The sequence below is a fragment of the Emydura macquarii genome, unplaced genomic scaffold, assembly GCF_026122565.2.
Source record: "Emydura macquarii macquarii isolate MOO-44397 ecotype Brisbane River unplaced genomic scaffold, CSIRO-AGI_Emac_v2 contig_3220, whole genome shotgun sequence".
Lineage (NCBI taxonomy): Eukaryota > Metazoa > Chordata > Testudines > Chelidae > Emydura > Emydura macquarii.
Window position 1 is genome coordinate 285,502 of NW_027133357.1, and position 21,238 is coordinate 306,739.

The window sequence follows — 21,238 nt, forward strand, 5'->3', positions numbered from 1 at the left end:
TGGTGGCTCCTTCATGGAGCTGTAAGCACGGGTGTGTATTTGGCACACTTCGACACCTGCCCCTATTGCAGCATGAGGGAGACCCTGGTGCACATTTATCTTGAGTGCGCCAGGCTGCAGCCCTTGTTCTGGCTCCTCCAGAACCTCCTGCTGAGGTTCTGGCTGCACTTCTCCCCGCACCTGTTCATTTATGCGCACCCCATCCGTGGCCCCACGAAGTCGCGGGACCTCCTGGTCAACCTCCTCCTGGCCCTGGCCAAAGTCACCATCTATAATACCAGGGAGAGGAGGTTGGCTGGGGAGGCGCCTGCGACTGTGGGGCCTATTTCCATTCCTTTGTTCGTTCATGTCTCCGGGCAGAGTTCTCCTGGGTGGCGTCCACCAGCTCCGTCGACACCTTCCGGGAGCAGTGGGCGCTGTCCGGGGCTCTCTGCTCGGTGTCCCCTTCTGGCTCCCTTCGTTTAAACCTGTGACCCTCACATCCCTTCCTGTTTTTTCATTAGTTGTCCCAAGCACTCAGTTGCATTCCAGGCTCAGTGGCTCCCCCCCTTAGGCTGGGGGAGTGGCCTTTAGTAGTGGGCAATGCCCGCCCACTTCCTTGTTTGCAAATAGACTGCTCTCCTACTGCCCCATGCCCTTGCTATATCACAATGTTTCACATTTATTTTAATTGAAAATGTCCAACTGACTTAGAGGCACCTGTCATAGAGCTACAGTCCCCTAAAGATATAGGGATGCTTTACAGCAGGGGCCCTATTAAAAATGGATGTGGTTAAATCCCTTTTGTCTCACATCCCTAGTGCTCAAAGCACTGCCTGAATTTGACCTTTTCAAAGAAAGATTTGTATTACAGCTAGGGCGAGGGGGACTGGGTGACAGTGTGTATTGATGTGTTTGCTGTAAACAATTACCTGGACTGTCCATAATGCTGAGTGGCATTATTGCAGCAGTGGCCTTTTGGATTTTCTTAAAACACTCAGTCACTGCTAGTACGTTATTAGAGATAATAAGGCACATATCTTACATGAAATTCATGTTACTCAGAGTAAAGTAGGTTGAAAACAGCAGATTCTATTGCACAGCATTTCGCTGCAGTGGCACCAGTAGGATCTTTGAACATTATTGTAAATGTCCCATTTTATCTGTAAGAGTTTTAAAGTTCATGGCAACAGCTCCCTTCCTCCTTCATAAAATGAGTCATGAAAAATCTTTCTGTATCAGTTTCACAACCGATAGCGGCTATCTCATTTCATAACGAGATCTGTGTCATTAATGCAGGTAAAGATAGATTGAGTTTACTCTGTACAACACCTACACTTGAGTCAAGGTAAACAGGCACATGACATTTTCCAAACCTAAGAAGTTTACTTATCAAATAAAACACGTGACTGTAAAGTAAAATATAAAAGTGCATAGGAAATATTTTCCTTTAAAAGAATGAGAGAAACTAATAGCTAATCTTAGCTAATCTCTGAACCGCCAGGAATTTCAGGTGCTTAACAGCCTTTTGTCTTGACTTCAGCAGCATGTGGTTGGCTCAGACTGCATTTCACAAGCAACAAAGATGAACAGTCACCGTCATTCTGTTTAATTCAAAGCTGGGTTGATTTTAATAAACCAACCACTCAATTGCATGATCAACGGTTTTAAAACAACCCCCAGTTTACAGCAGCTGGAGAGATTTTCAGACAAGATTAATTTTAACAGGATTTTCATGTCCTAATAATTCAGTTTGTCTGTCCGTCATTATCTTGGCTCCACGGCTGAGAATAAAGACCAGTGTTGTATCTTCGTATATGTCCATGCTAGGGTTTTTCACCTGGAGTGAGCTGACTGCCAGTTAACTCATGTTTGGGAAGGCCAGCATGGACATTCTTTGTTTTTGTTCCTGGCTAGGAACCTTTGTGGTTTATCCTCAGTCTCAGCCCTGTGGCTAGTGCTCTGTGCTACTAGGTAACATAGTTAGGCTCACTCCTTGGGGATGACCTCTGAATTCTCTAGCCAGCTAGGGCTGGGAATGTTTCTTTCTTTCTTTCTTTTAAATTGTGATGACAAGCTCTACAGCTATAATAAAGGGCAGATCCACCAGTGCGTGGAAACAGTATGTCATGCATCTGCCCATGACAGTGCTTCAGTGCGTTTGAAATTCCATCCCTTGCCAATTTAGGGCCAGGTTTCCAAGGTCTCAGCATCCAAGAGCTCTTTTGCAGGACACAGTGTTCAGCAATCAGACAGACAGAACGCCAGGGTAAAATGACAGACCTATGACAATCCACTTTCCATAGTATATCTCTACTCAGGCTAATCAGTTCGTGCAACAGGAGTCTACTCACGAATAAAATGGGCACTTTATCAGCAGGAAACAGAAAGTGGCTACAGCTGAACTACCATGTCAGTACTGACAGCACAGAGTGGGAGATCCAGGTGTAAGGGCTGGGTTAACAAGAGGCTGTACTGGAAATCAGTTTGGCAGCCAATTCATTTACAACACACAAAAATATTAATGCGGGGTTATGGTGCCAGTGCTCTACGTGCCTCTCCAAAAGCAGAGAGCTTTTTCCCAAAACTCAAAGCAGGAAATACAAAATCCTTCTGCAAACTCCTTACTAGAACGCTACCATTACAATAAAAACCCCGCCAAAAATGTAATCTGTGCTGCAAGTATCAAGTTAATTCTGCATGTCCTAATCTTAACGCTGCCCCATTTGGTCTCCATCAGTCTGTCTAGCTAGTGAAAAAAAGGTGCTTTTTAAGAAAAAGTTAGCTAATGTAATTTGAAAAATCCCTTCACATTTACATCCTATGAATATCAAAGGTGTATTTTTAAAAAGTGAGCAAATATTTTAATGAACACATTTTAAAATCCTTGATAGAAGGTGAGCTGTGAAAATGGGTTTGATTTGGCCAAATATAGCCATGACATACATGAGATGTGATTGTGGCCAGAGGGGATAATGTAGATATTAACAGCCTTTAATTTAGCATGTGTCTCTGTAGATTAGTAACTTGAATTTCTGCAAAAAAGACTGCATCTGGTAATGCCTGAAATGAGGGGAGAAAGGTTTCCTACGTGTGACAAAAAGGAAGTCTGTCTATTTCACTGTGGCTACTGGGGACCAACGCAGCTTCCATCTGTCCTTTTAAACACTTCAAAAAAAGATTCAAATCAGATGATCAACCTGATGGCAGTTTGGCTGCACACAACATACAAAATGGGCTGACTCAGTAAAGCCCTTCTCGTAAGCTTCTAGAATACAACACTGCAACCTCACCTCCAGGAGCACAGGAAGGGGCAAGTCCATCTTTGCTAGTCTAGGCAGGTTCCTCTCTAGCACTTAACCCAGAGCAAAGCTCAGTCCCTGCAGATGAAACAGTCTTGTTAAAACTCAAATCAACAGAAATAGTTTCTCATGCCAGATAAAACTGCAGTTTCTATTTGCTAGTTCAGTAGAACTGCCCAACTCACACCTATGCATTCAATTCAGATTTTGAGGCAACAGGAACAATGCCAATAATTCTAACTTCAAGTGAAGCATGAAATCAAAATACCATAATGTTCCTCTGTTTAATTTGGGCACATTTCCTGTACAGAAGGAACTTTACAGAAACCTAATTTATTTGCATACTATAGCAGAGAGCCTTTATTGAAGCAGGCACGCCATGCAGTCCCACAGCCAGGCACTACAACCTCAGGGTTTACCCTACAGTGGAGGCTTCCTTCAATCCCAGGGGACTGAGCTTTACACAGATCTCTTGTCCAAGGAAGTGATTGTTTGTTGTTCAGGCCCAGGCACCAGCTGCCCAGTCAGAAAAGAATGCTAGTGAAATTAGTTGCTGTGATTTTGTCTCAAAGATCCAATGAGAAGAGTGGTGGGGTGCCCTGCCCAGGTTAACTGACCATCTGGTCAGACACCCCCACCTAGCAAGGGAACTACAGAAGTACTGGACTGGGGACCTATTCCCAAGTGGAAGTGATAACAGAAAAGGATTTGAGCTAGGCCAGAGCTAGATTCACCCTTGCTGTGGGGCAAATCACTCTTTCTGGAACCAATACACACAGTGGGGGGTGGAAATCAACATTCAGGACAAATTCAGAGTGTTTCCCCTGCCAGCCTCCTTTGAAGCGCTGAGAACAGCTTTGAAGTGCATTCTGAGCAGCACAGGAACCCAGCTGAGAGGGGCTGTCCAGCATGGGGGAAGATACCGTGTTTCAATGCATCCGTAGCTGTCCTGGCCTCACTGCCTTTCTGAATTGCCTTTACTCAACAGGGAGGCAGTACTGGCCAGATATGGGTCCCCAGCAAAGCAGATGGACTGGCTCCTTGTGCCACTGCAGCCCCTTCCTGGGCCTCTCCTGCCCAGTGGTATTTTAGAAATGGCAGCACAATCTGGGTGCCTGAGTTCACCAAGGACCCTGGGTATGTGCTACTACAGCTAGCCCATGCCCACTATTCTTTACCTTCTTAAGATAGCATAGATATGCCTCCCTATGCTGCAATCACATCTTCACCTGCAGCATAGACAAACCCTAGGTTACACCAGCAGAAGGCAGCATTGTGCCTAGATCCAGGAATAGGGCTCCTATGCCCCTGCCCTGTGACAATCTGAGGAATCTGTCTATGTACAGCATATGAATGTTTCGGTAGTGAGGGCTCTGTGGGTGCATTGACACTGCAATTAAACACCCACAGGCATGGGCCAGCTGATTTGGGCTAAGGGACTGTTTAATTGCATTGCAGACATTTAGGCTCAGGTGGCAGTCCAAGCTCTGGGATGCTCTTAGCTCACAGGGTGCTAGAGGCCGGAACTCTACACCCAAGTTGACCAGCCCCTTAGCCCGAGTCCTGCCAGCCACAGGTTTTTAACCACACTGTGGACATTGCATGTGGCAGACTGCAGCTGCCACTCTGACCATGGGGCTTGTTGTTCTACTTCCAAATTGGACTGAAATTTCAAGGCAGGGAGTGAGATAGGCCTAATGGAGGGCTGTCAAACCCTGCTGGAGCTGTATTTTATGGAAACCCCCTTAAACAAAGAATTGGATACCAGTCAAGCCCAGCCTGTTTTTGAAATGTAAACAGCTGGGGGGACAGAATGGTAACTAAGCAGCAGATCACCTGACAAAGGGAACTGGAGCCATTTTAGAGGGTTGAGACCAGGAGCCGAAAGCTGAGTACACAAGTGAGAGGAGACTCCACCTGATGGAGAAGCCATGAGCAAGAAGAAAGGGGGATGGGAAGATCTTGGTTTAATTAAAATAAAGCCCAAAGAATGCTCAAGAGTAGCAAAGACACTGAGTAGGGAGATGTAGACAGGTGCTTTGTCTAGATGTCAACAGCTCTTAGGCCAGAGGTTCTCAAACTGGGGGATAGGCCCCCAGTGAGGACATAGAATATATTGGGGACAGGCTGAGCTGTTTTAGGAAAAACCTTCCTGTGCATGTTTTATCCACAGCAGAACTAGCACAGCTGATTCCTCCCAACCAAGCAGGTCCTCAGATGCTGCTCTAGATTTGATTCTAAATGGCGCTGTGCATTTTGACAGCTTTCTTTTAAACTTATACAAAGTCATTGTCTTCTGTAGGTTAAGCTGCTTGCTACCATACGGTGTGCAGGTTTTAGGCATTGACCACAATCAGTTTTGCTTTTGCTCTTATCAGGATCATTGGCCGTTTGACTCACTGCATTACTGTTTTTAATTGCCATATGTACTGGTGTGACGGGGGCATAAACTACTGCCAATACAAAGAGGGATATCAAGTAAATTCGAGAACCACTGTTAGGCTACCTCAAATAGTGATTGGGTGTGGATTCTCTACAAAGTGCGTATGTGCTTGAACTAGCACGTCGCTGAAAGGGTGAACTAAGACAGAGGGCTCACACCATTGGAGCTCTGAGAAAGGATGTGCGTATGCAGGTGTATAGGTGTGTGGCAGCAGTGGTACTGGGGACTTAAGGCAGTGGTTCCCAAACCATGGCCTACAGGGTCTTTCAGAGTGGGCTGCCACTCCCCTCCCACTGGCTGCAGCAGGGACACTGCCTAGGCATCCAACTGGAGCACACAGGGCTACAGGACGTGTGGTTTACCTGCTGCAGCGAGGTGGACAGATCAACAAGGAGCCAGCCTCCTCCCTGAACTCCTTCAGTCTAGCTGGGGTGGGGGAGAGGTGTTGGTGGAGACTGGGGGCCCTTCAGCGGTGTAAAAATGATAGTTGCCCACATTTTTGGCTCAAGGGCCAACTACTGCCTTAAGGGATCATAAGATCCCACTGTCAGAGGGACAGCAGAGTTTGTATCAGGGAAGCAGAACATGCATGTCCAAGGTGTGAAACAAACACCGCTGCCGGGTGAGTTTCCTCAGAGGGAGCTCCACCAAGGCCGACATCAGGAAATGCACATGCTAATAAATCTGCTAATCTAAATTAGTTTCTGATGTTCCTCATTCTTCTCTGTTGGGCAATATAATGTGATGTGTGGCTGTACTACACGGTTTCATCATTCAGAGGCTATTGTGTAAGCTACAGAGCACTAATCGACAGGAACTTTCACAGTGAAGTTTGATCTTGTACAGTTCCATTCACGGATTCTCTAAAAAGGCAGATATGGACTATTTGCCCCCTGAACTGGCACCACTTCTAATAAAGGAACTGAAGTTGCTCTAGTAAACTCTATAAGGCAGTTGACTTCATGATTAAATATTATATGTAGGATTTTTGGCTATTCTTTTGTGTATGGTGGAATGTGTCAGTGTTTGCAAAGTTAAAGGATAGCAAATGGTCCTGATTAAAAAGGTTTATTCCAAGCAGTTTGGTATGGAATGTTAAATGAATAGATTTACATGGAGAAGAAAAGTGGTAAAATGGGGAAGACTTAGCATTTCACTTCTGAAATTTAATATTCCTCGCCTTCATCCTCTCCCTCCACTGAGTCCGTGCCCACTTCTTCATAATCCTTCTCAAGTGCAGCCAAGTCTTCCCGAGCCTCTGAGAATTCTCCTTCCTCCATCCCTTCTCCCACATACCAGTGAACAAAGGCACGTTTGGCATACATCAAGTCAAATTTATGGTCTAGACGGGCCCATGCTTCAGCAATGGCTGTGGTGTTGCTGAGCATGCAGACTGCACGCTGAACTTTGGCTAGGTCACCACCAGGAACAACAGTTGGTGGCTGATAATTTATACCAACCTGGGAAAAAAAGAAAAAAGAGAACACTTAGTTTTCTTGTACTGTGTGGCAATGGCTGTTACCATTTAATTACCAACCACAGTAGTAAATGCAAGACATTAATTTTACTTCTTAACTGTCTAAACAGCTTTGCAAAACACAAATGCAAGCTACCACCCTTAAGTTATTTTAGAAACACCACAGCTTTAGGAGTACATTTCAGTAAGCCATATAACAAGGGATTGAAAAACCACTGTATAATTTATTTAGCAGCTGTAAGAGACTTGCCTTAAAACCAGTGGGACACCAGTCAACAAATTGGATTGTGCGCTTGGTTTTGATGGCAGCAATAGCAGCATTGACATCCTTGGGGACAACATCACCACGGTACAACATACAACAGGCCATATATTTGCCATGGCGAGGATCACACTTCACCATCTGATTGGATGGCTCAAAGCAAGCATTGGTGATCTCAGACACGGAGAGTTGCTCATGGTAGGCTTTTTCTGCTGAAATAATCGGGGAGTAGGTTACCAATGGGAAGTGAATTCGGGGGTAAGGCACCAGGTTGGTCTGAAATTCTGTCAAATCCACGTTTAAGGCACCATCAAATCTGAGGGAGGCAGTAATGGAAGACACTATCTGACCAATCAGCCGATTGAGGTTGGTATAGGTAGGGCGTTCAATGTCCAGGTTCCTACGGCAAATGTCATAGATAGCCTCATTATCAACCATAAAGGCACAGTCGGAATGCTCCAGAGTGGTGTGGGTAGTCAAAATGGAGTTGTATGGCTCAACAACAGCTGTGGAGACCTGGGGTGCAGGGTAGATTGCAAATTCTAACTTTGATTTTTTTCCATAGTCGACTGAGAGGCGCTCCATCAGCAGTGAAGTAAAGCCTGAGCCAGTGCCTCCCCCAAAACTGTGGAAAATCAGGAAGCCCTGCAAACCAGTGCACTGGTCAGCCTGAAAGAAAAATATGTACGTTACAGTGGGCAGGTCTGAACATTTAGAAACGAGCAAACAAAACCTTCTTCCCAAGGAGTTCACACATCTGCTCAGTTCTTATGAATTCACAAGATGTGAAAACTCTTCTCAAGCTCCAGGAAAAAGGTTATTTATCCCTCAGGGATATTAGTCAGGCCAATCCACCTCCTCCCCAGAAGCCAAAACTAGACAAAGTGCTTTATAGCATTCTTGGGTATCCCTTTATTGAGTCCCTAGTACAGGAAATCTCCCTCTTTAGTGGCACTGTACTTCCCAAGATCCATTTTATACCCTTTTACCTCAGTGAAATACAGCTGGATTTGTCAGCTTCTTTCACCCTGCACAGCAGCAGTGTCAAGAATCAGCCAAAAGCAATCAGCTTTTATATTTAATATGTATAAACAAATTTTTTTGATGTTTGGACAGACAGAACTGCCTACTAATAGCCTAGATTCCAGTGTGATAAGTGGTGTATTAAAACCCTACATACTCCTAGAAATGTTATATAAGGTTATTGAATTCAGGGAAGTGAATTGCAACATACTAGAATACTAAAGGAAGCGCTAGTTCAGATCTCTCTTAGCTGTTAAAGATTAACACTGCACTTTCTCTTCAAGGGTGTAGGATCATGCTGGCCAGCAATGATTCCCAGGACTAATTAACAAGTGTTGAGGGTTGCAAGAGAAAAGGGAACAAGACAGAATTTGAGTTAGTCTCCTGCGTGCACTAACAGACGTGTTTAGAGAGACTTTCCTGGCACTTCATCTGTAATTTGAATAAATGTTGAGAGCAAGGACTCGGGGGTTCAAAGAGCAGCTGGGAATACTTAGACTTTCAATACATGCCATATTACCAAACCAGAGGGAAATTCTATGCACTGGCAAGAGCATTCTTTATCCATAATATAGACTATGCAAAGCACATACTAGTGCCCCTGAAAGGAGCTGGAAAATAAATACACAAGCAGTTTTGTAACTTGGACTTCATCTCAGCTAGTTCACCACATGGTGTGTGGACTGAAGGAACCCCAGACCTCACAGCATGGCTATAGTTTCTCTCCTGCCTTATTTCTTTGTTCATAAAACCAAAGAGGAAGTTAGAAGGAAGCCTATTTGAACATAAAGATCGGACTTCAGTCCACAAAAGCAAGCACTCAGGAGTGGAGGCTAAAACCCTGCTTCACACCCCCATGCAGTGGCTGCAGCTAAGGACTGGTCCCATCCCATCAATAACAATGCAAACCAGTGTGCTATGTGGACAGGCTTCAGCCCTGGCCTTTGTGGGTTTTTTGTTTCAAGTTTGTCTAACACTTTGTTTTGATGTAAACATGCTTTTTTGTGCTGATTCAATTGCAGACCAAGAGGAGAGTCACAAGGTGTCTTAGATTTTCCTCTGATTGGAGTAATCCATTTTCACATGACTGAAGAGGAATGGCAGGATTTGACAGCAGCTGGGGAACTCCATAGCTTCTCTATCTGAACAATAGACTACAGAGCTGAATTCTGAGGTCCACACATCTCAGAGCATTTAACTAAGATAGTTTCCAAACATCACAAACCATGATGTAGAAAGCTCAAAATGGTAGTCTTCAGGGCAGAAAAACTGGAACTTACCAGCTTCCTGATACGCTCCAGAACTAAGTCAATTATCTCTTTTCCAACAGTGTAATGGCCTCGGGCATAATTATTAGCAGCATCCTCCTTGCCAGAGATCAGCTGTTCAGGGTGGAAAAGCTGCTTGTATATCCCATTCCGCACTTCGTCTGGAAACAGAATATTGTGCATGATCATTTACATTGTTAGTTTTGGTTTAGACAAAAATTTAAGCTTACATGCCTAAAATAAGGCACCCAAATCCACCCATGATACCTCAGTAAAAGTGGCTTGACTTTAGAGATGGCATCTCTAGAAGATAAACATCCACTGAACCTAATAGGCGTCTGGGTAACATCCAGGAAAATCAAGTTGCTTATTCAGATCTCAGGAATTTGCATGCATATTATGCATGCAAGTTTGAACTTTTTGGCCTTAATACCACTCTGGCACAGGTAAACAAACTATATAAACCACTTGTATTTCATAAATACTTTGATCTAAGCAACAATTTTCTAGATTTTATAAATTCATAGATTTCTAAAGCCAGAAGGTATAACAATGATCTCCTGACCTCCTAACACAGGTCAGAGACTTTCATGTGTGATTCCTGCAGTGGAGAAAGTTTTCCTACTACATAAGCATACAAACATCTAATTCAACCACAAGTTACTGGGCTATTTTCTGAAAAATCTTCTGATTTCTATTTGAGGAATAAAAAACCATGATTTGAAGGTAGTTAGCCACCTAAAGATGCAGAAAGCACCTCAAGTACCATCTAAACACAGTGAAACCAAAAGGGAATGAAGCATGCCTTGGTGCTTTTCAAAAAAATCACTCCAGGTGCTATAATACCTTTAAAAAACTGGCCTTAAGTGATAATTTACCACTTCCTGTGATAATTCCTTCAAATGGTTGTTTACCAAATGGTTATAAATCTGCATCTTATTCTGATATTTTTTTCTAGATTAACCTCAGCCATTGAATCTTGTGCCTTTGTCTGCTAGCTTGAAGAATATCTTCTCTATGCAGGCTACTTATCACTCAGGAGCAAATCTCCTCAACTTCGTCCCTTCCTCCCCATGTTTTCATAGCTCCAAGCCCTTTCCAATTTTTCCACATCATTTTTAAAATACAGACCGTAGAACTGGACACAATATTTCAGTAGTGATCTCACCAATGCTATATCTCAGTGTATCCTCTACTTCTGCTCAATATTCCCCCTCCAGGATGCAGTCCTCAGCCTTTTTTTTTTTTTTTAAACTAGATATAAGACCTTGCCTTTGCCAGTATGAAAAAGCACATTTTAGTGTTGGTAAAATGGGTGCAATCCAGATGGTTGGGTTAGTCATCATTCACCACCCCACCAGTCTGTACACCACCTGGAAGACTAGTTAGAAAAGGGTACACTTACCTGTTCAGTAACTGACGATTGAGATATGCAACATGTGAACGTATTCCACATTTGGCAAGCGCATATTCTCTGGCATGTGTGCACTGGACGTTCTAGTTAGAAGTATCTTTGGGTAAGTGCATGCACCCTTCTTTTCCTCGTGAGCTTAACAAGGGTATGAAGGGCAGAATCACCCCAGCACCAGTCCCTTCACCATAGGAGACCATGACATGAGGACTCCAAAGTAATAGGGATGGCAGGTGGGTCGTGAAAGGTGTACAGACCACACCTCTTATAGAACATCCATTGATGTACAGAAACTCTTAGAGTGCTAGTCCATATCTATATATTATTCCACAGTTGGTGACTCCTAAGCAGTAGCCCTCGTTGGAAGCTGGCACTAGGTGTCTATAAACATGGATTGTAACAGAATCTTCCATCATCCCCTGTTAGAGCCTGGGGTTGGGACTGTAGGTGGGGTCAGAGATCACACACTATCCAGAACCTGCCAAGTGGCAGTTACTCCATGCAGAGACAGTATGGTCCCGATGAACTGTGTGCGCCATGTAAGTGTTAATGTGGATTTCTTCTCAGGCCCATATGTATCAGAAGACAAGGTAGTCCAATTCTCCAGGAAGGATTGTGCTCAGTCTGTGGCTGCAGGGGGAACCTTACCAGATGGCAGAAAGAGTGGCTTGGTCCAGGAACCTGAATGGCACTGGGGTGAACGCAACTCCAACAGCCACAAGCTTGCTTGGCCCTGGTGATGTGATCCAAAACAGTGGAGCAACAGTGGATTGGTGTGGTGACAATTACATAGACACCCACGTCAAAGGCAACAGGAAGGTGGGTATGAGGGAAGAGCTTCCACCTATTGTTCCGACTGCCTCAGTATTGAGGAGGCCAAGTCAGGAAAGGCCTCTATCACAGCCAGCTCCACTCAGTGGTACTATCTGTAGTGCTCAGGGAACTTTTCCTAGGTTGAGGCACACAGCCTGTTAGTCTTATGCAGCCTCCAAGCCAGAAAAGGGGAGGGTGCTCTTTGCCTCCTCTTCCCTGAAGACTTGTGCTCCAGTTCCTATTTGTCTTGATGCTTCCCTGGATGAGGAAGCCACAGACTTGAGTGAACCCTCAGCTAGTTACAACATAGCAATGCCGAGGCAGATTTCTAGGACTTCTGGTACCCTGAGGGACCAAACGCCTGGAACCCCAGGTCAGAGTCTGTCCTCTCCACCTGTTCCATGTGGAAAGCCTCCAGGCATACCTCTCCTGAGCGCTGCATCCACTTCAAGAAGGACATGCTGATGTCACAGCGATCTAGGATCTGCCCTGGCAAGAGGCACAACTGATGCCTTGTGTGTGTCTGTCACTGACAGGGATAATTGCCTTGCAGGATGGGCAGTTAAAGTCTGAGGACTTGCTATGGTCAGCCATGCCAGCCGATATCATCAGCAACCATGGGGGAAAAATCCTCTCCCCCCACAACGTCCCATAGATCTAATCAAACTGCCACTGTTAAGTAACTGCAATGCTGAAGTAGAGATTAGATACTGACTGGAGCTGCATCAACATGTACCATGGGCAGCAGACAAGAAAATTTGGCATGGCAGTGTAATTCCACCCTTTATACCCTTGCAGAGCACATGAGGAAAGGAAGGGCACTTGAACTGTCCCAAAAGACACCGATGACTAGAAAAATCTCCAATGCAACCACAGAGAATGTGCAATCACCAACTATGGAATATTTATACATCCTAATACTCAAAGAAGTAGGATGGCCTTAGTATACTGTTTAGTCCTATATTTCAGGAGATCCTTTATGTGCCTACTTGAGACCATCCTGCCAACCTCACTAGCCAAGGACAGAAAAACTTCCTTTGGAAGCCAAGAAATCCACACATGTAAAACTCTCCCACTGTCATACCACAAAGTGCAGGGTAGGTTCAGCACAGCACTTGCTATCCCATTTGGCTTTAGCAATTCTAGAATGTATGGTAAGGAAGCACCAGAGATTAATTAAAGCCAGGTGGAAAGTAATATTAGATTTTATAATTAACTAGATGAAGTTGCCTGCTGTTTTTGCATATATTTATTCTAACCCAAAAGACAGCCTTAAAAAGAATCTGCCTCATGATAGAGCAGCATTAGAGATTTGAAGAGACAGTTACCTTATTTATTGCTGCAGTTCAGCATGACAATTTACCCAGCATGATTTGTAATCTAGCAAGCGGATATTTAAGGGAAACTTTTTCTGGAAATAGGAAAATAAAGCAGTGGCACCAAAGGAAACGGACTTGCTAAGAGACATCAGTGAACTTCTAGAATGCACTGATTTAAATCAGTCTTTGCAAGACCTTTTTGTATTAGCACTGCAAGGCATGCAAAAGAAACATGGACTGAAGAAAGAAATTGAAAGACAGAGACCGCAAAAGAGGTAGTGGGTCTGGGGGCAGGAACAACACGCCTAAGAAATTTATAAAGAGGCTGGCAGTCAAGAGCGACCAGTAGTTGAAAACTGCTAGCTGAGCGAAAAGAAAGATGCTGTTGGGGGTAGGAAAACTGACTGAGAAAGAACTGCAAAAATGAGACCGTGCAAGTATCACAAATAATCATCTCAGTCCTGTTAGTTTCCACAAGTGTGGTTTCTGCTAGAGGAAAATAAAATGCAGAGCCACAGAGTAAACAGAATATTCTTAATGCACAACAAGGTGCTTTGAGAATTCTCAGGGTGCATAATATCCAGTGAATCTGAAAAGATTGCTAGTGCCTGTAGATACTTTACCTATGAAACAATAGGTCAGCCAAGTGTTCACATATAATCTGATGAGTGTCTAATGTTGGGAATACTCAGAAAACACACTTCTAACCCCACAGCACTGGTCTAAATGGCAATGGAAAGCAGAGGGCAGTGTCTCCTGTAAGTTCTTCCAACTTTAAAGAGCATGTTTGTTTGTTTGTTTGTTTGTGTGTTTTTTTTTTTTAACTTGAGGAGCCTGTTTTAGAGGCTAAACAAAAAAGCAGAAAATTGTATGTTCTCTTGGCAGAAGAGTAATGGTTACATACTTTGGCTAAGCTATGTGGGGAGAAAATGTAAAGCATTTAGAATATTTACAAGGCATCAGAACAGAAACAAGGGAAATAGGACCCTCAGACCAACACTGCAGCCTGTCAGTTATGCCAATCCTCATGGCACAGCTCTTTCAAATACATAAAACACTGCGGATTGCATTTACCTATCACTGCAGGTTCCAGATCCACAAACACAGCACGGGGGACGTGCTTTCCTGCACCAGTCTCGCTGAAGAAGGTGTTAAATGAATCATCACCACCACCAATTGTTTTGTCACTTGGCATGGTGCCATTGGGCTGAATGCCATGCTCCAGGCAGTAGAGTTCCCAGCATGCATTACCAATCTGCACACCAGCTTGGCCAACGTGGACTGAGATGCACTCACGCTGCACAGAAACAAAAATAAGAAAATTAAGGTTTCTTGGCAGTAGCAGTGGCTCTTGTCTAGCAAGATAGACAGCACAGACTGCTTGGAACTAACATACTGCAGAATTATTAAAATTGCGCCTGTAACGTTGGCTTCATTTATTAGGGTTAATGAAAATTGGAACAGGTTCAACACAAAACCTCCCCTCCATGTAGAAAAACCCTTTGGAGATTGTCAAGTAACATTTTATAGGCTCATTCTTCTCTTCATTGTTCATGTCCTTCAGGTCTCTGAGGTCAAGTTTCAACTCCTCCCACACTTCTCCAGCATTGTCCTCTACCGATTTGAGACATTGGTTTTTCCATTTTGAAGGTAATTTAAGTTTAAAATCACTTAAATAGCCACCACCAACCTGTGTGTCATTGGTAAGATGGCATTTTGGGGTTTCTGGACACCATTAACCATGCCACCTCAGCTCCAGTAGTTTAGTTATCAGCTGCAGCTCAGTCAGCAGAGAGAGCACAATCGTTAAAGGAAACCAAGGCCAGTCTTCCCTATCCTATTAGTCTTAAAGGTGCACAAAACTGATCCTAACACCCACCCCTTCACCATTTCCTTTCGGGAACTCTGAACAAGTTTAAGTTGCGCATCTGATAAGGAAAGTATTTGTTTGTAAAATGATTCTCCCCAGTGCTGAATTAATGAAAACATGGAATTTTGGGCTCCCACACAAAGCTATAGCTGCATGCACTGCTTTGTGTGCATATCCTAGTGCAAGTAGGATATATTTTTTTTCTCAAAGCTAGTCAGCCCTGAAAGATTTCCTAACACTGTCTGAACAAAGTTCTGCTGCAGCCCCACCAGCCAATTTAACTGCTCAGTTCCCAGCTTAGTTAGATGGTCAGAAACCAGTATCAGAATGTCAACGCCAGTATTAAGCTCACAGAATACTGACTGCCCCCAAATTACCAAAAAAATGACTTGGGTGTTTTTTAATACTTCAGCACGGTACCTAAACTGTCCATGTTCAAAAGACCTGCCTCTACACACCAATCCTCACCACACCCCTGAAAGGTAGGAAGGGATTTACATTCAGTAGATGGGTGAGCTGAGGCAGTGGTTTGGTGAGTTGATCTCAGCTCCACAAGCCAACAATGAGGCTGTGATTGAAATGTCAGAGTCCCAACTCTGTTCTAATTTTTCTAGTCTACTGAAGAACCATGGTTTTTGGCCTTTGGCCGGATGGCAAACGTTCAAAAATAGGTGCCTGGTTATGCTGCCAAGTCCATACTTGGGCACCAAAATAAGTAACCTCAAAAATCTGCTGGGTCCTCAGCATTTTAGAAAGTCAAAATCAGTCCACTTACTGAGCTGTTTAAATATGATCTTGGCAGTGTCCCACTAGGTATCCATGACAAGCCTGTTTTAATAGTCACACCCACAGCTTCATTAATGTAGAGTTAAGGCTGTAGGTGGCTCAGTGCTGCCCTGTGCTCCCCCAGAAATTCCCAAAACAAGCACAGGCTGGAAAGCCAAGATGTTAGTTCCCACAAGCTTGATTCTGCTGCCTTTCATCTCTCTTTAAAGCATCCACTTAGGTGGATGCCAATATCTTAACTCCTCCCTCAGTCTCTGCCAACCAGCAGCCAGGACTCCCCAGTTTAGTGGTGTTGCACAGAACCATTGGGTTCACTGGACTAGGCACAGAGACAATAGCAAGTTTGGTTAAGGAGAGGTAAGGTGTTATATTACAAGTTCCTACTGCCATGCCCATGGGGGTTACTATCTTTTATCCACAGATGAAAACACTTTACTAAGGAGGCCAGTATCATTATTCCCATTTTACAGATTGGCAAACAGGCATAACGAAGTGAAGTGACTTTCCCAAGGTCACCCAGACCAGTAGCAGAGTTCAGAACAGAACCAAAGGTCTGAGTCCCAATCCAATGCCCTATCCACAAGACCACACCGCCTCCTCTTGTGGGTGACGTGGGAAGTATCACCTTAGGAGGTCCTTCTAAAGTCAGAACATTACCAAGCAATTCCATGCTTAATATCGGTATTTCTTATAAAAAGAAACAAATTACAGTAAAGGTAGCAGTTAAGTCTTTTTTCTCCCTTGGACACACAGTTAAGCATGCAATAAACCCTTGGTTTTTGAGAAAGTGGGGTAATTAAGGGGGACATGACTGAAGAGATCAGGGTGGAAGAAGGGAGGCTATCACTCTTCAGCAAGCAGCTGGAGGACTGAAGTGCACCAAACCAGCTGGTTTTCAGCTCCCCTTCCCTCATCTGAGCAATGTGTGCATGCCTCAGAAGGTTCCCTATGGCAGGGGGAGGCTTCCCATTTCCCCTGCAACTCATAAGGTTCACAGATGGTTTCAAAACAGAACAGCACTGGCCCCCAAATCAGCCCTTTGTCTCCCCCATGTGCCTTCCCAAAGCCTGAGGTGAATGAAAGTGGGACAACCCAGAGCACTGATGATCCTCAACGCCAAACAGCAGACATTAACTCCTGAACTCTGAGCAAGGGAAAGCACTAAAGAGCCAGAACACCCTGCTAAGGAGAACACTAGGACACAAAGTGTAAGCAAACTGGGTGAGGCCACACATGGAGGCAAGAATAGAACCCGGGTTTCCTGAGTCCTGGACCAGTGCATTAACCACAGGACCATCCTGCCTCCAATACTTTCTGCCCATTGAAAAGGGTTCTCTGCTCAAACCCCAGACAAAGGGAAACTCAAAAAATTGCACTTAAGTGATTTGCCCAACATCATTAAAACCCAAGTCTCCTGGCTCCTAGCCCATTCTTCTCCACAGCACCATCTTTTATTACTTCTGCAGTCCCTGCGTCACACAGCCGTTGCACTGACACTCCATGGCCTTGTCTACACTACAAGAAGTGAGACTTGAATACAGTGGCTGTATTTTGACCTAATTTATGTCCACATTATGCCCCCTGTGTCAGTGGGGGTGCATCCTCACCAGGAGCACTTCCACCCACTTAACTGTCAGGGCATTGCCGAGTACTGTCTGTGGGAGACCTTGTCCCCACACCATCAGTGGCAGGGGCCTCACAGCCAAAAGGCAATATAAGTAACAATGTCAGCCTAACTAGATAGGCCTAAGTGCTACACCCCTCACGGAGGTGGAGTTATTGGGTCAGTGTAGAGGGGCTTACATTTGCAGAAGCAATGTTATAGCGTAGACACTTACAGAACTAAGTTGACATAGGTCAACATAAGCTGCCTTAACTCTTTAGCGTAGCCCAGGGGTCATCAATTTTTTGTGAAGATCCAAATTTCTTGGTCAAGGTATAGTCAAGGTCCAGACTCCAGAGAAAATAGAAAAAACCCCAACAGTAATGATAAGTAAATAAAAAGATTTCATGGTCCGTTCAAAAAGTCTGGTGGTCCAGATTTGGACACCAGTTCAGCTATTAGCTACCCCTGCTGTAGACCAAGCCCAGGTCTCGCAAAGACTTAAGTTTGAATCCCAGCTCTGCCTGTTCTGACCTTGTGCAACCTCTTATTTTAGCTGCAAACAAGACCAGCAAAGTGCACAGAAATCTTAATAGGCATCAGCAGACCAAGAGACCTGAACTCATGAGTCTGGGTTCAAGACCAGCATCTCCGCTAACAGGACATAGGATACTTTGTGGGTACTCATTCAACCTTCCACTAGGAGCCTGCCCTCAGCTGGGATCCCCTCAAGCATGCACCATGTGCAGTACTGCCAACTTCAAACACTCAAAAATCATACAAGTCAGCTTCCAAAACTCTATTTTTAAAATTAACATTTTTGGTTATGTTTATTTGCCTTCTGGTTTGAGGCTTGATGAGTCACATTCTCAAGCTTTTCTCTACAACCATAAAGGCTAGTTTTTTTTCAAATGAAAGCGAAGAGCCTCACATAATCAGGCACTGGAGCTTTAAGGTAACCACCAAATATTGCAAGACACCAGAAAGAGCAAGTACAGCAAAGAGCTATCTGCCAGTCCAGCTCTCTGCAAGGCACTGTTTGGTCAAAAGCTGCTCACGCCACAGAACCAAATAAACCAGCTAATAATTTTTCATTTGTGTATTTGTAGAGCAGGACCCTGGATTTTCAGGTTTTCAACAGCTCCCATTTGTGAAACTTATAGCTAAGATTCTCAAAAGTGCTCAGTACCCCCAACATTCAGCTCTCCTGAAAATCTGGCCACTTATTCAGATATCCAAATGGGATTGGAGCACTGCTGAATATCTGACCTTGATTGAGGATGCTGCATCCTTCTGAAAGCTCCAATCTAGATCAGTGCAGGGCAGTCCAGGAATAGGAGATTTGTATGGAACCTTCACAATTTGCTCTGAGTCTATGCAGTGTCATAGGAACTACTTTTTAATAAACAGATTTTTTGGGGTCCCTGTAACTCAAACTTCTTGGCCAAATGTGCCTCACCTTCATTTTTGAGAGAGCACAGCAATTTTCCAAGCTCTGTGTCTAGGCACGGGCATTTTATAGCACAGAATTTTAATAAATTGGAAAAGCTTTTTTCTTCCTAGACTTACCTATCATACTGATGCCTGAACATACTAGCTGTACTCAGGATGCTCTGGCAAAATACATAACTGTGACCAAGTGGGAAAAAGCAGATTCCTGTAGCTGGGACACTGCTGTCCATTGATTTCACTGCTTGTTAGCATGCAATTCATTTAAAGGAACAAACTTCAGCAGATGCCTGAAGTGAAAATGAATCACACTTTTCAAGAGAAGTAGCTTCAATGACCTCATATTTACAGCAAAAGAAACATGGGCTCGCCAGTTTAGACTCATTTGTATAAAAAAATTGCACTACCTACAGTAAGAATTCAGGTATAAGTTTTTTTTTGTTTTTTTTTTAAGGCTAACTCAGTCCTATTCATTTTATAGCTAGTCTGAAGACAGACTTCTAACAGCATAAACATGCCTCCTAGCAGAAAAATAATCTGGATCTTACAGGTTCCCTTAAGACACATGAGCCCCAATTTACACACACAATTTTAAAAATCTAGCACACCACTTGCCACCTGACACTTTGCAAGCCCTGTAAAGTACTGCATCCTAAGCAAAACACTTCTCAAAAGCTGTATTATGAGCATATGCTGGCGCAGAAATCAAGGCCAGAGCTCCCTGAAGAAGAGTTCTAGGGAAGTGCTGGAGCCCATCCACCATGAAAAGATTTACACACAAAGCTCAAGACGTAGCCGCACAAGTCACGCCAAGTTGCAGCGGCAGGCAGCCCGCACGTGCAGCTACAATGTCAAGTGCGCCTCACTCATCCAGCCCCCCTCGGACTGGTGCTGATCGAGTCCTTTAAAAGGAAGCGAGCACTGCCCCGTCTTGTCTGCGGGGAGCCGCTGCAGGCGGGTCGGGAAGGTGCGGAGGAGGAGGGGAGCAGCCATGTTCTTTAGACGGCAGCCACCATTTTGAACCGAGACTTCTTGGAAAGTTGGCGAGTTCGCACAGGATGCAGGGCTCCGCACGTCGCAGGCGGGCAGGGAGCCGTGCTCACAGGAGGAGACACCAACTCTCCCGCCTGCAGCACGGCACCTCTGCGCTGGGAGAGGAGGCTCGCTGCCCGCACCGCGCACCCCGCACCCGCAGCAAGCCCCTCGGAACAGGGAGACGCAGGCGCCCTTTGCCCTTCCCCCCCCCGCCCCCCCCAGGCCGGCGCGCGAGCTCCCACAGACCCACGGCGCACACTGGGCCGGCGCTGCACCCGCGGCGCGAGGAGAGAAGCCCGGCTCCAGCCCGCCGCACGCACAGCAGGGGCGGCCCGGGGACTAGGGCCTGCGGCGTGTACAGGGGCTCTAGCGCCGCACGGGCCTCCGCGAACAACAGCGCCTGGGCTCGGCACGCTGTGCACAGGGGACCCCGGACCCCAACGGCCCCGCCAAGCCCGCGCCCCAGCCCCCTTCCTGCCCTGACCATGTCTCCGGCTGTCGGGCGGCAGCAGACGCGCGACGGGTCTGGGCAGCACCGCAAAAAAAGTGGTGGCGGGGCGGGCGGATCCCTCTTATATAGGACGCTCCCGGCCTCGCTCGTCCCCTCGCTCCCCATTGGCCAGCGCCTTCGCCGCGACGCTCCTCCCCACCACCCTATTGGGTGACGAGTGCGGGGGCTGCCCCTCCCTCGCCTGCCATTGGACAGCGAGTATGAATTCGGGCCTGGGAGCCCAGCCATTGGCTCGTTCGTACCAGCTCAGGACGAGCCTGAGTTCAGCTCCCGCGCCCGCCAGCCGAGGGGACTGTGGACAGGATGCGCGCTGGGGGGGCCTGGCGGGTGTGTCACTTGCATCCTCCCCACCCCCCGCTGGCCTCCGCCCCATGGGACGGTGGTGTCCAGGGACCCGGCGCTGAGCATCCCGCTGCCCTGCGGGACAGACAGACATACAGACAGCCCTCAGGACCTGGTCTCCCTCTTCCTCACGCTGCTGCTCCCCCCCCGCCGCCAGCTTTGCGGTCGCTGTCCAGGGATATCTCCCTGGGGGCTCAGTGCACGGCTAGCGTCCGCGTGTCCCAGGCCGGCTGTGTTGTATCTCAGAGGTAGCAGCCCTCGCTGAGACACGGGCTGTCTGTCCCCGCTGCTGACACACCCCAATTCCCAGCCAAGGAGCTGAGGGTTTCTGTGCTAGCAGGGCCA

General features: G+C 45.8%; 1 protein-coding gene across 1 annotated transcript; it reads right to left on the reverse strand.

Moving 5' to 3' along the window:
- Positions 1–6,776: 6,776 nt before the first annotated feature.
- On the reverse strand, positions 6,777–20,671 carry LOC137142468 (tubulin alpha-1C chain-like). The gene is made up of 5 exons (XM_067531867.1): positions 20,525–20,671; positions 14,372–14,594; positions 9,767–9,915; positions 7,452–8,132; positions 6,777–7,184 (listed from the first exon to the last, which is right to left on the reverse strand). Exons 1-5 carry the CDS (start codon positions 20,654–20,656, stop codon positions 6,891–6,893), a joined length of 1,479 nt encoding a protein of 492 aa, XP_067387968.1. The 5' UTR covers positions 20,657–20,671; the 3' UTR covers positions 6,777–6,890.
- Between the last annotated feature and the right edge of the window lie 567 nt (positions 20,672–21,238).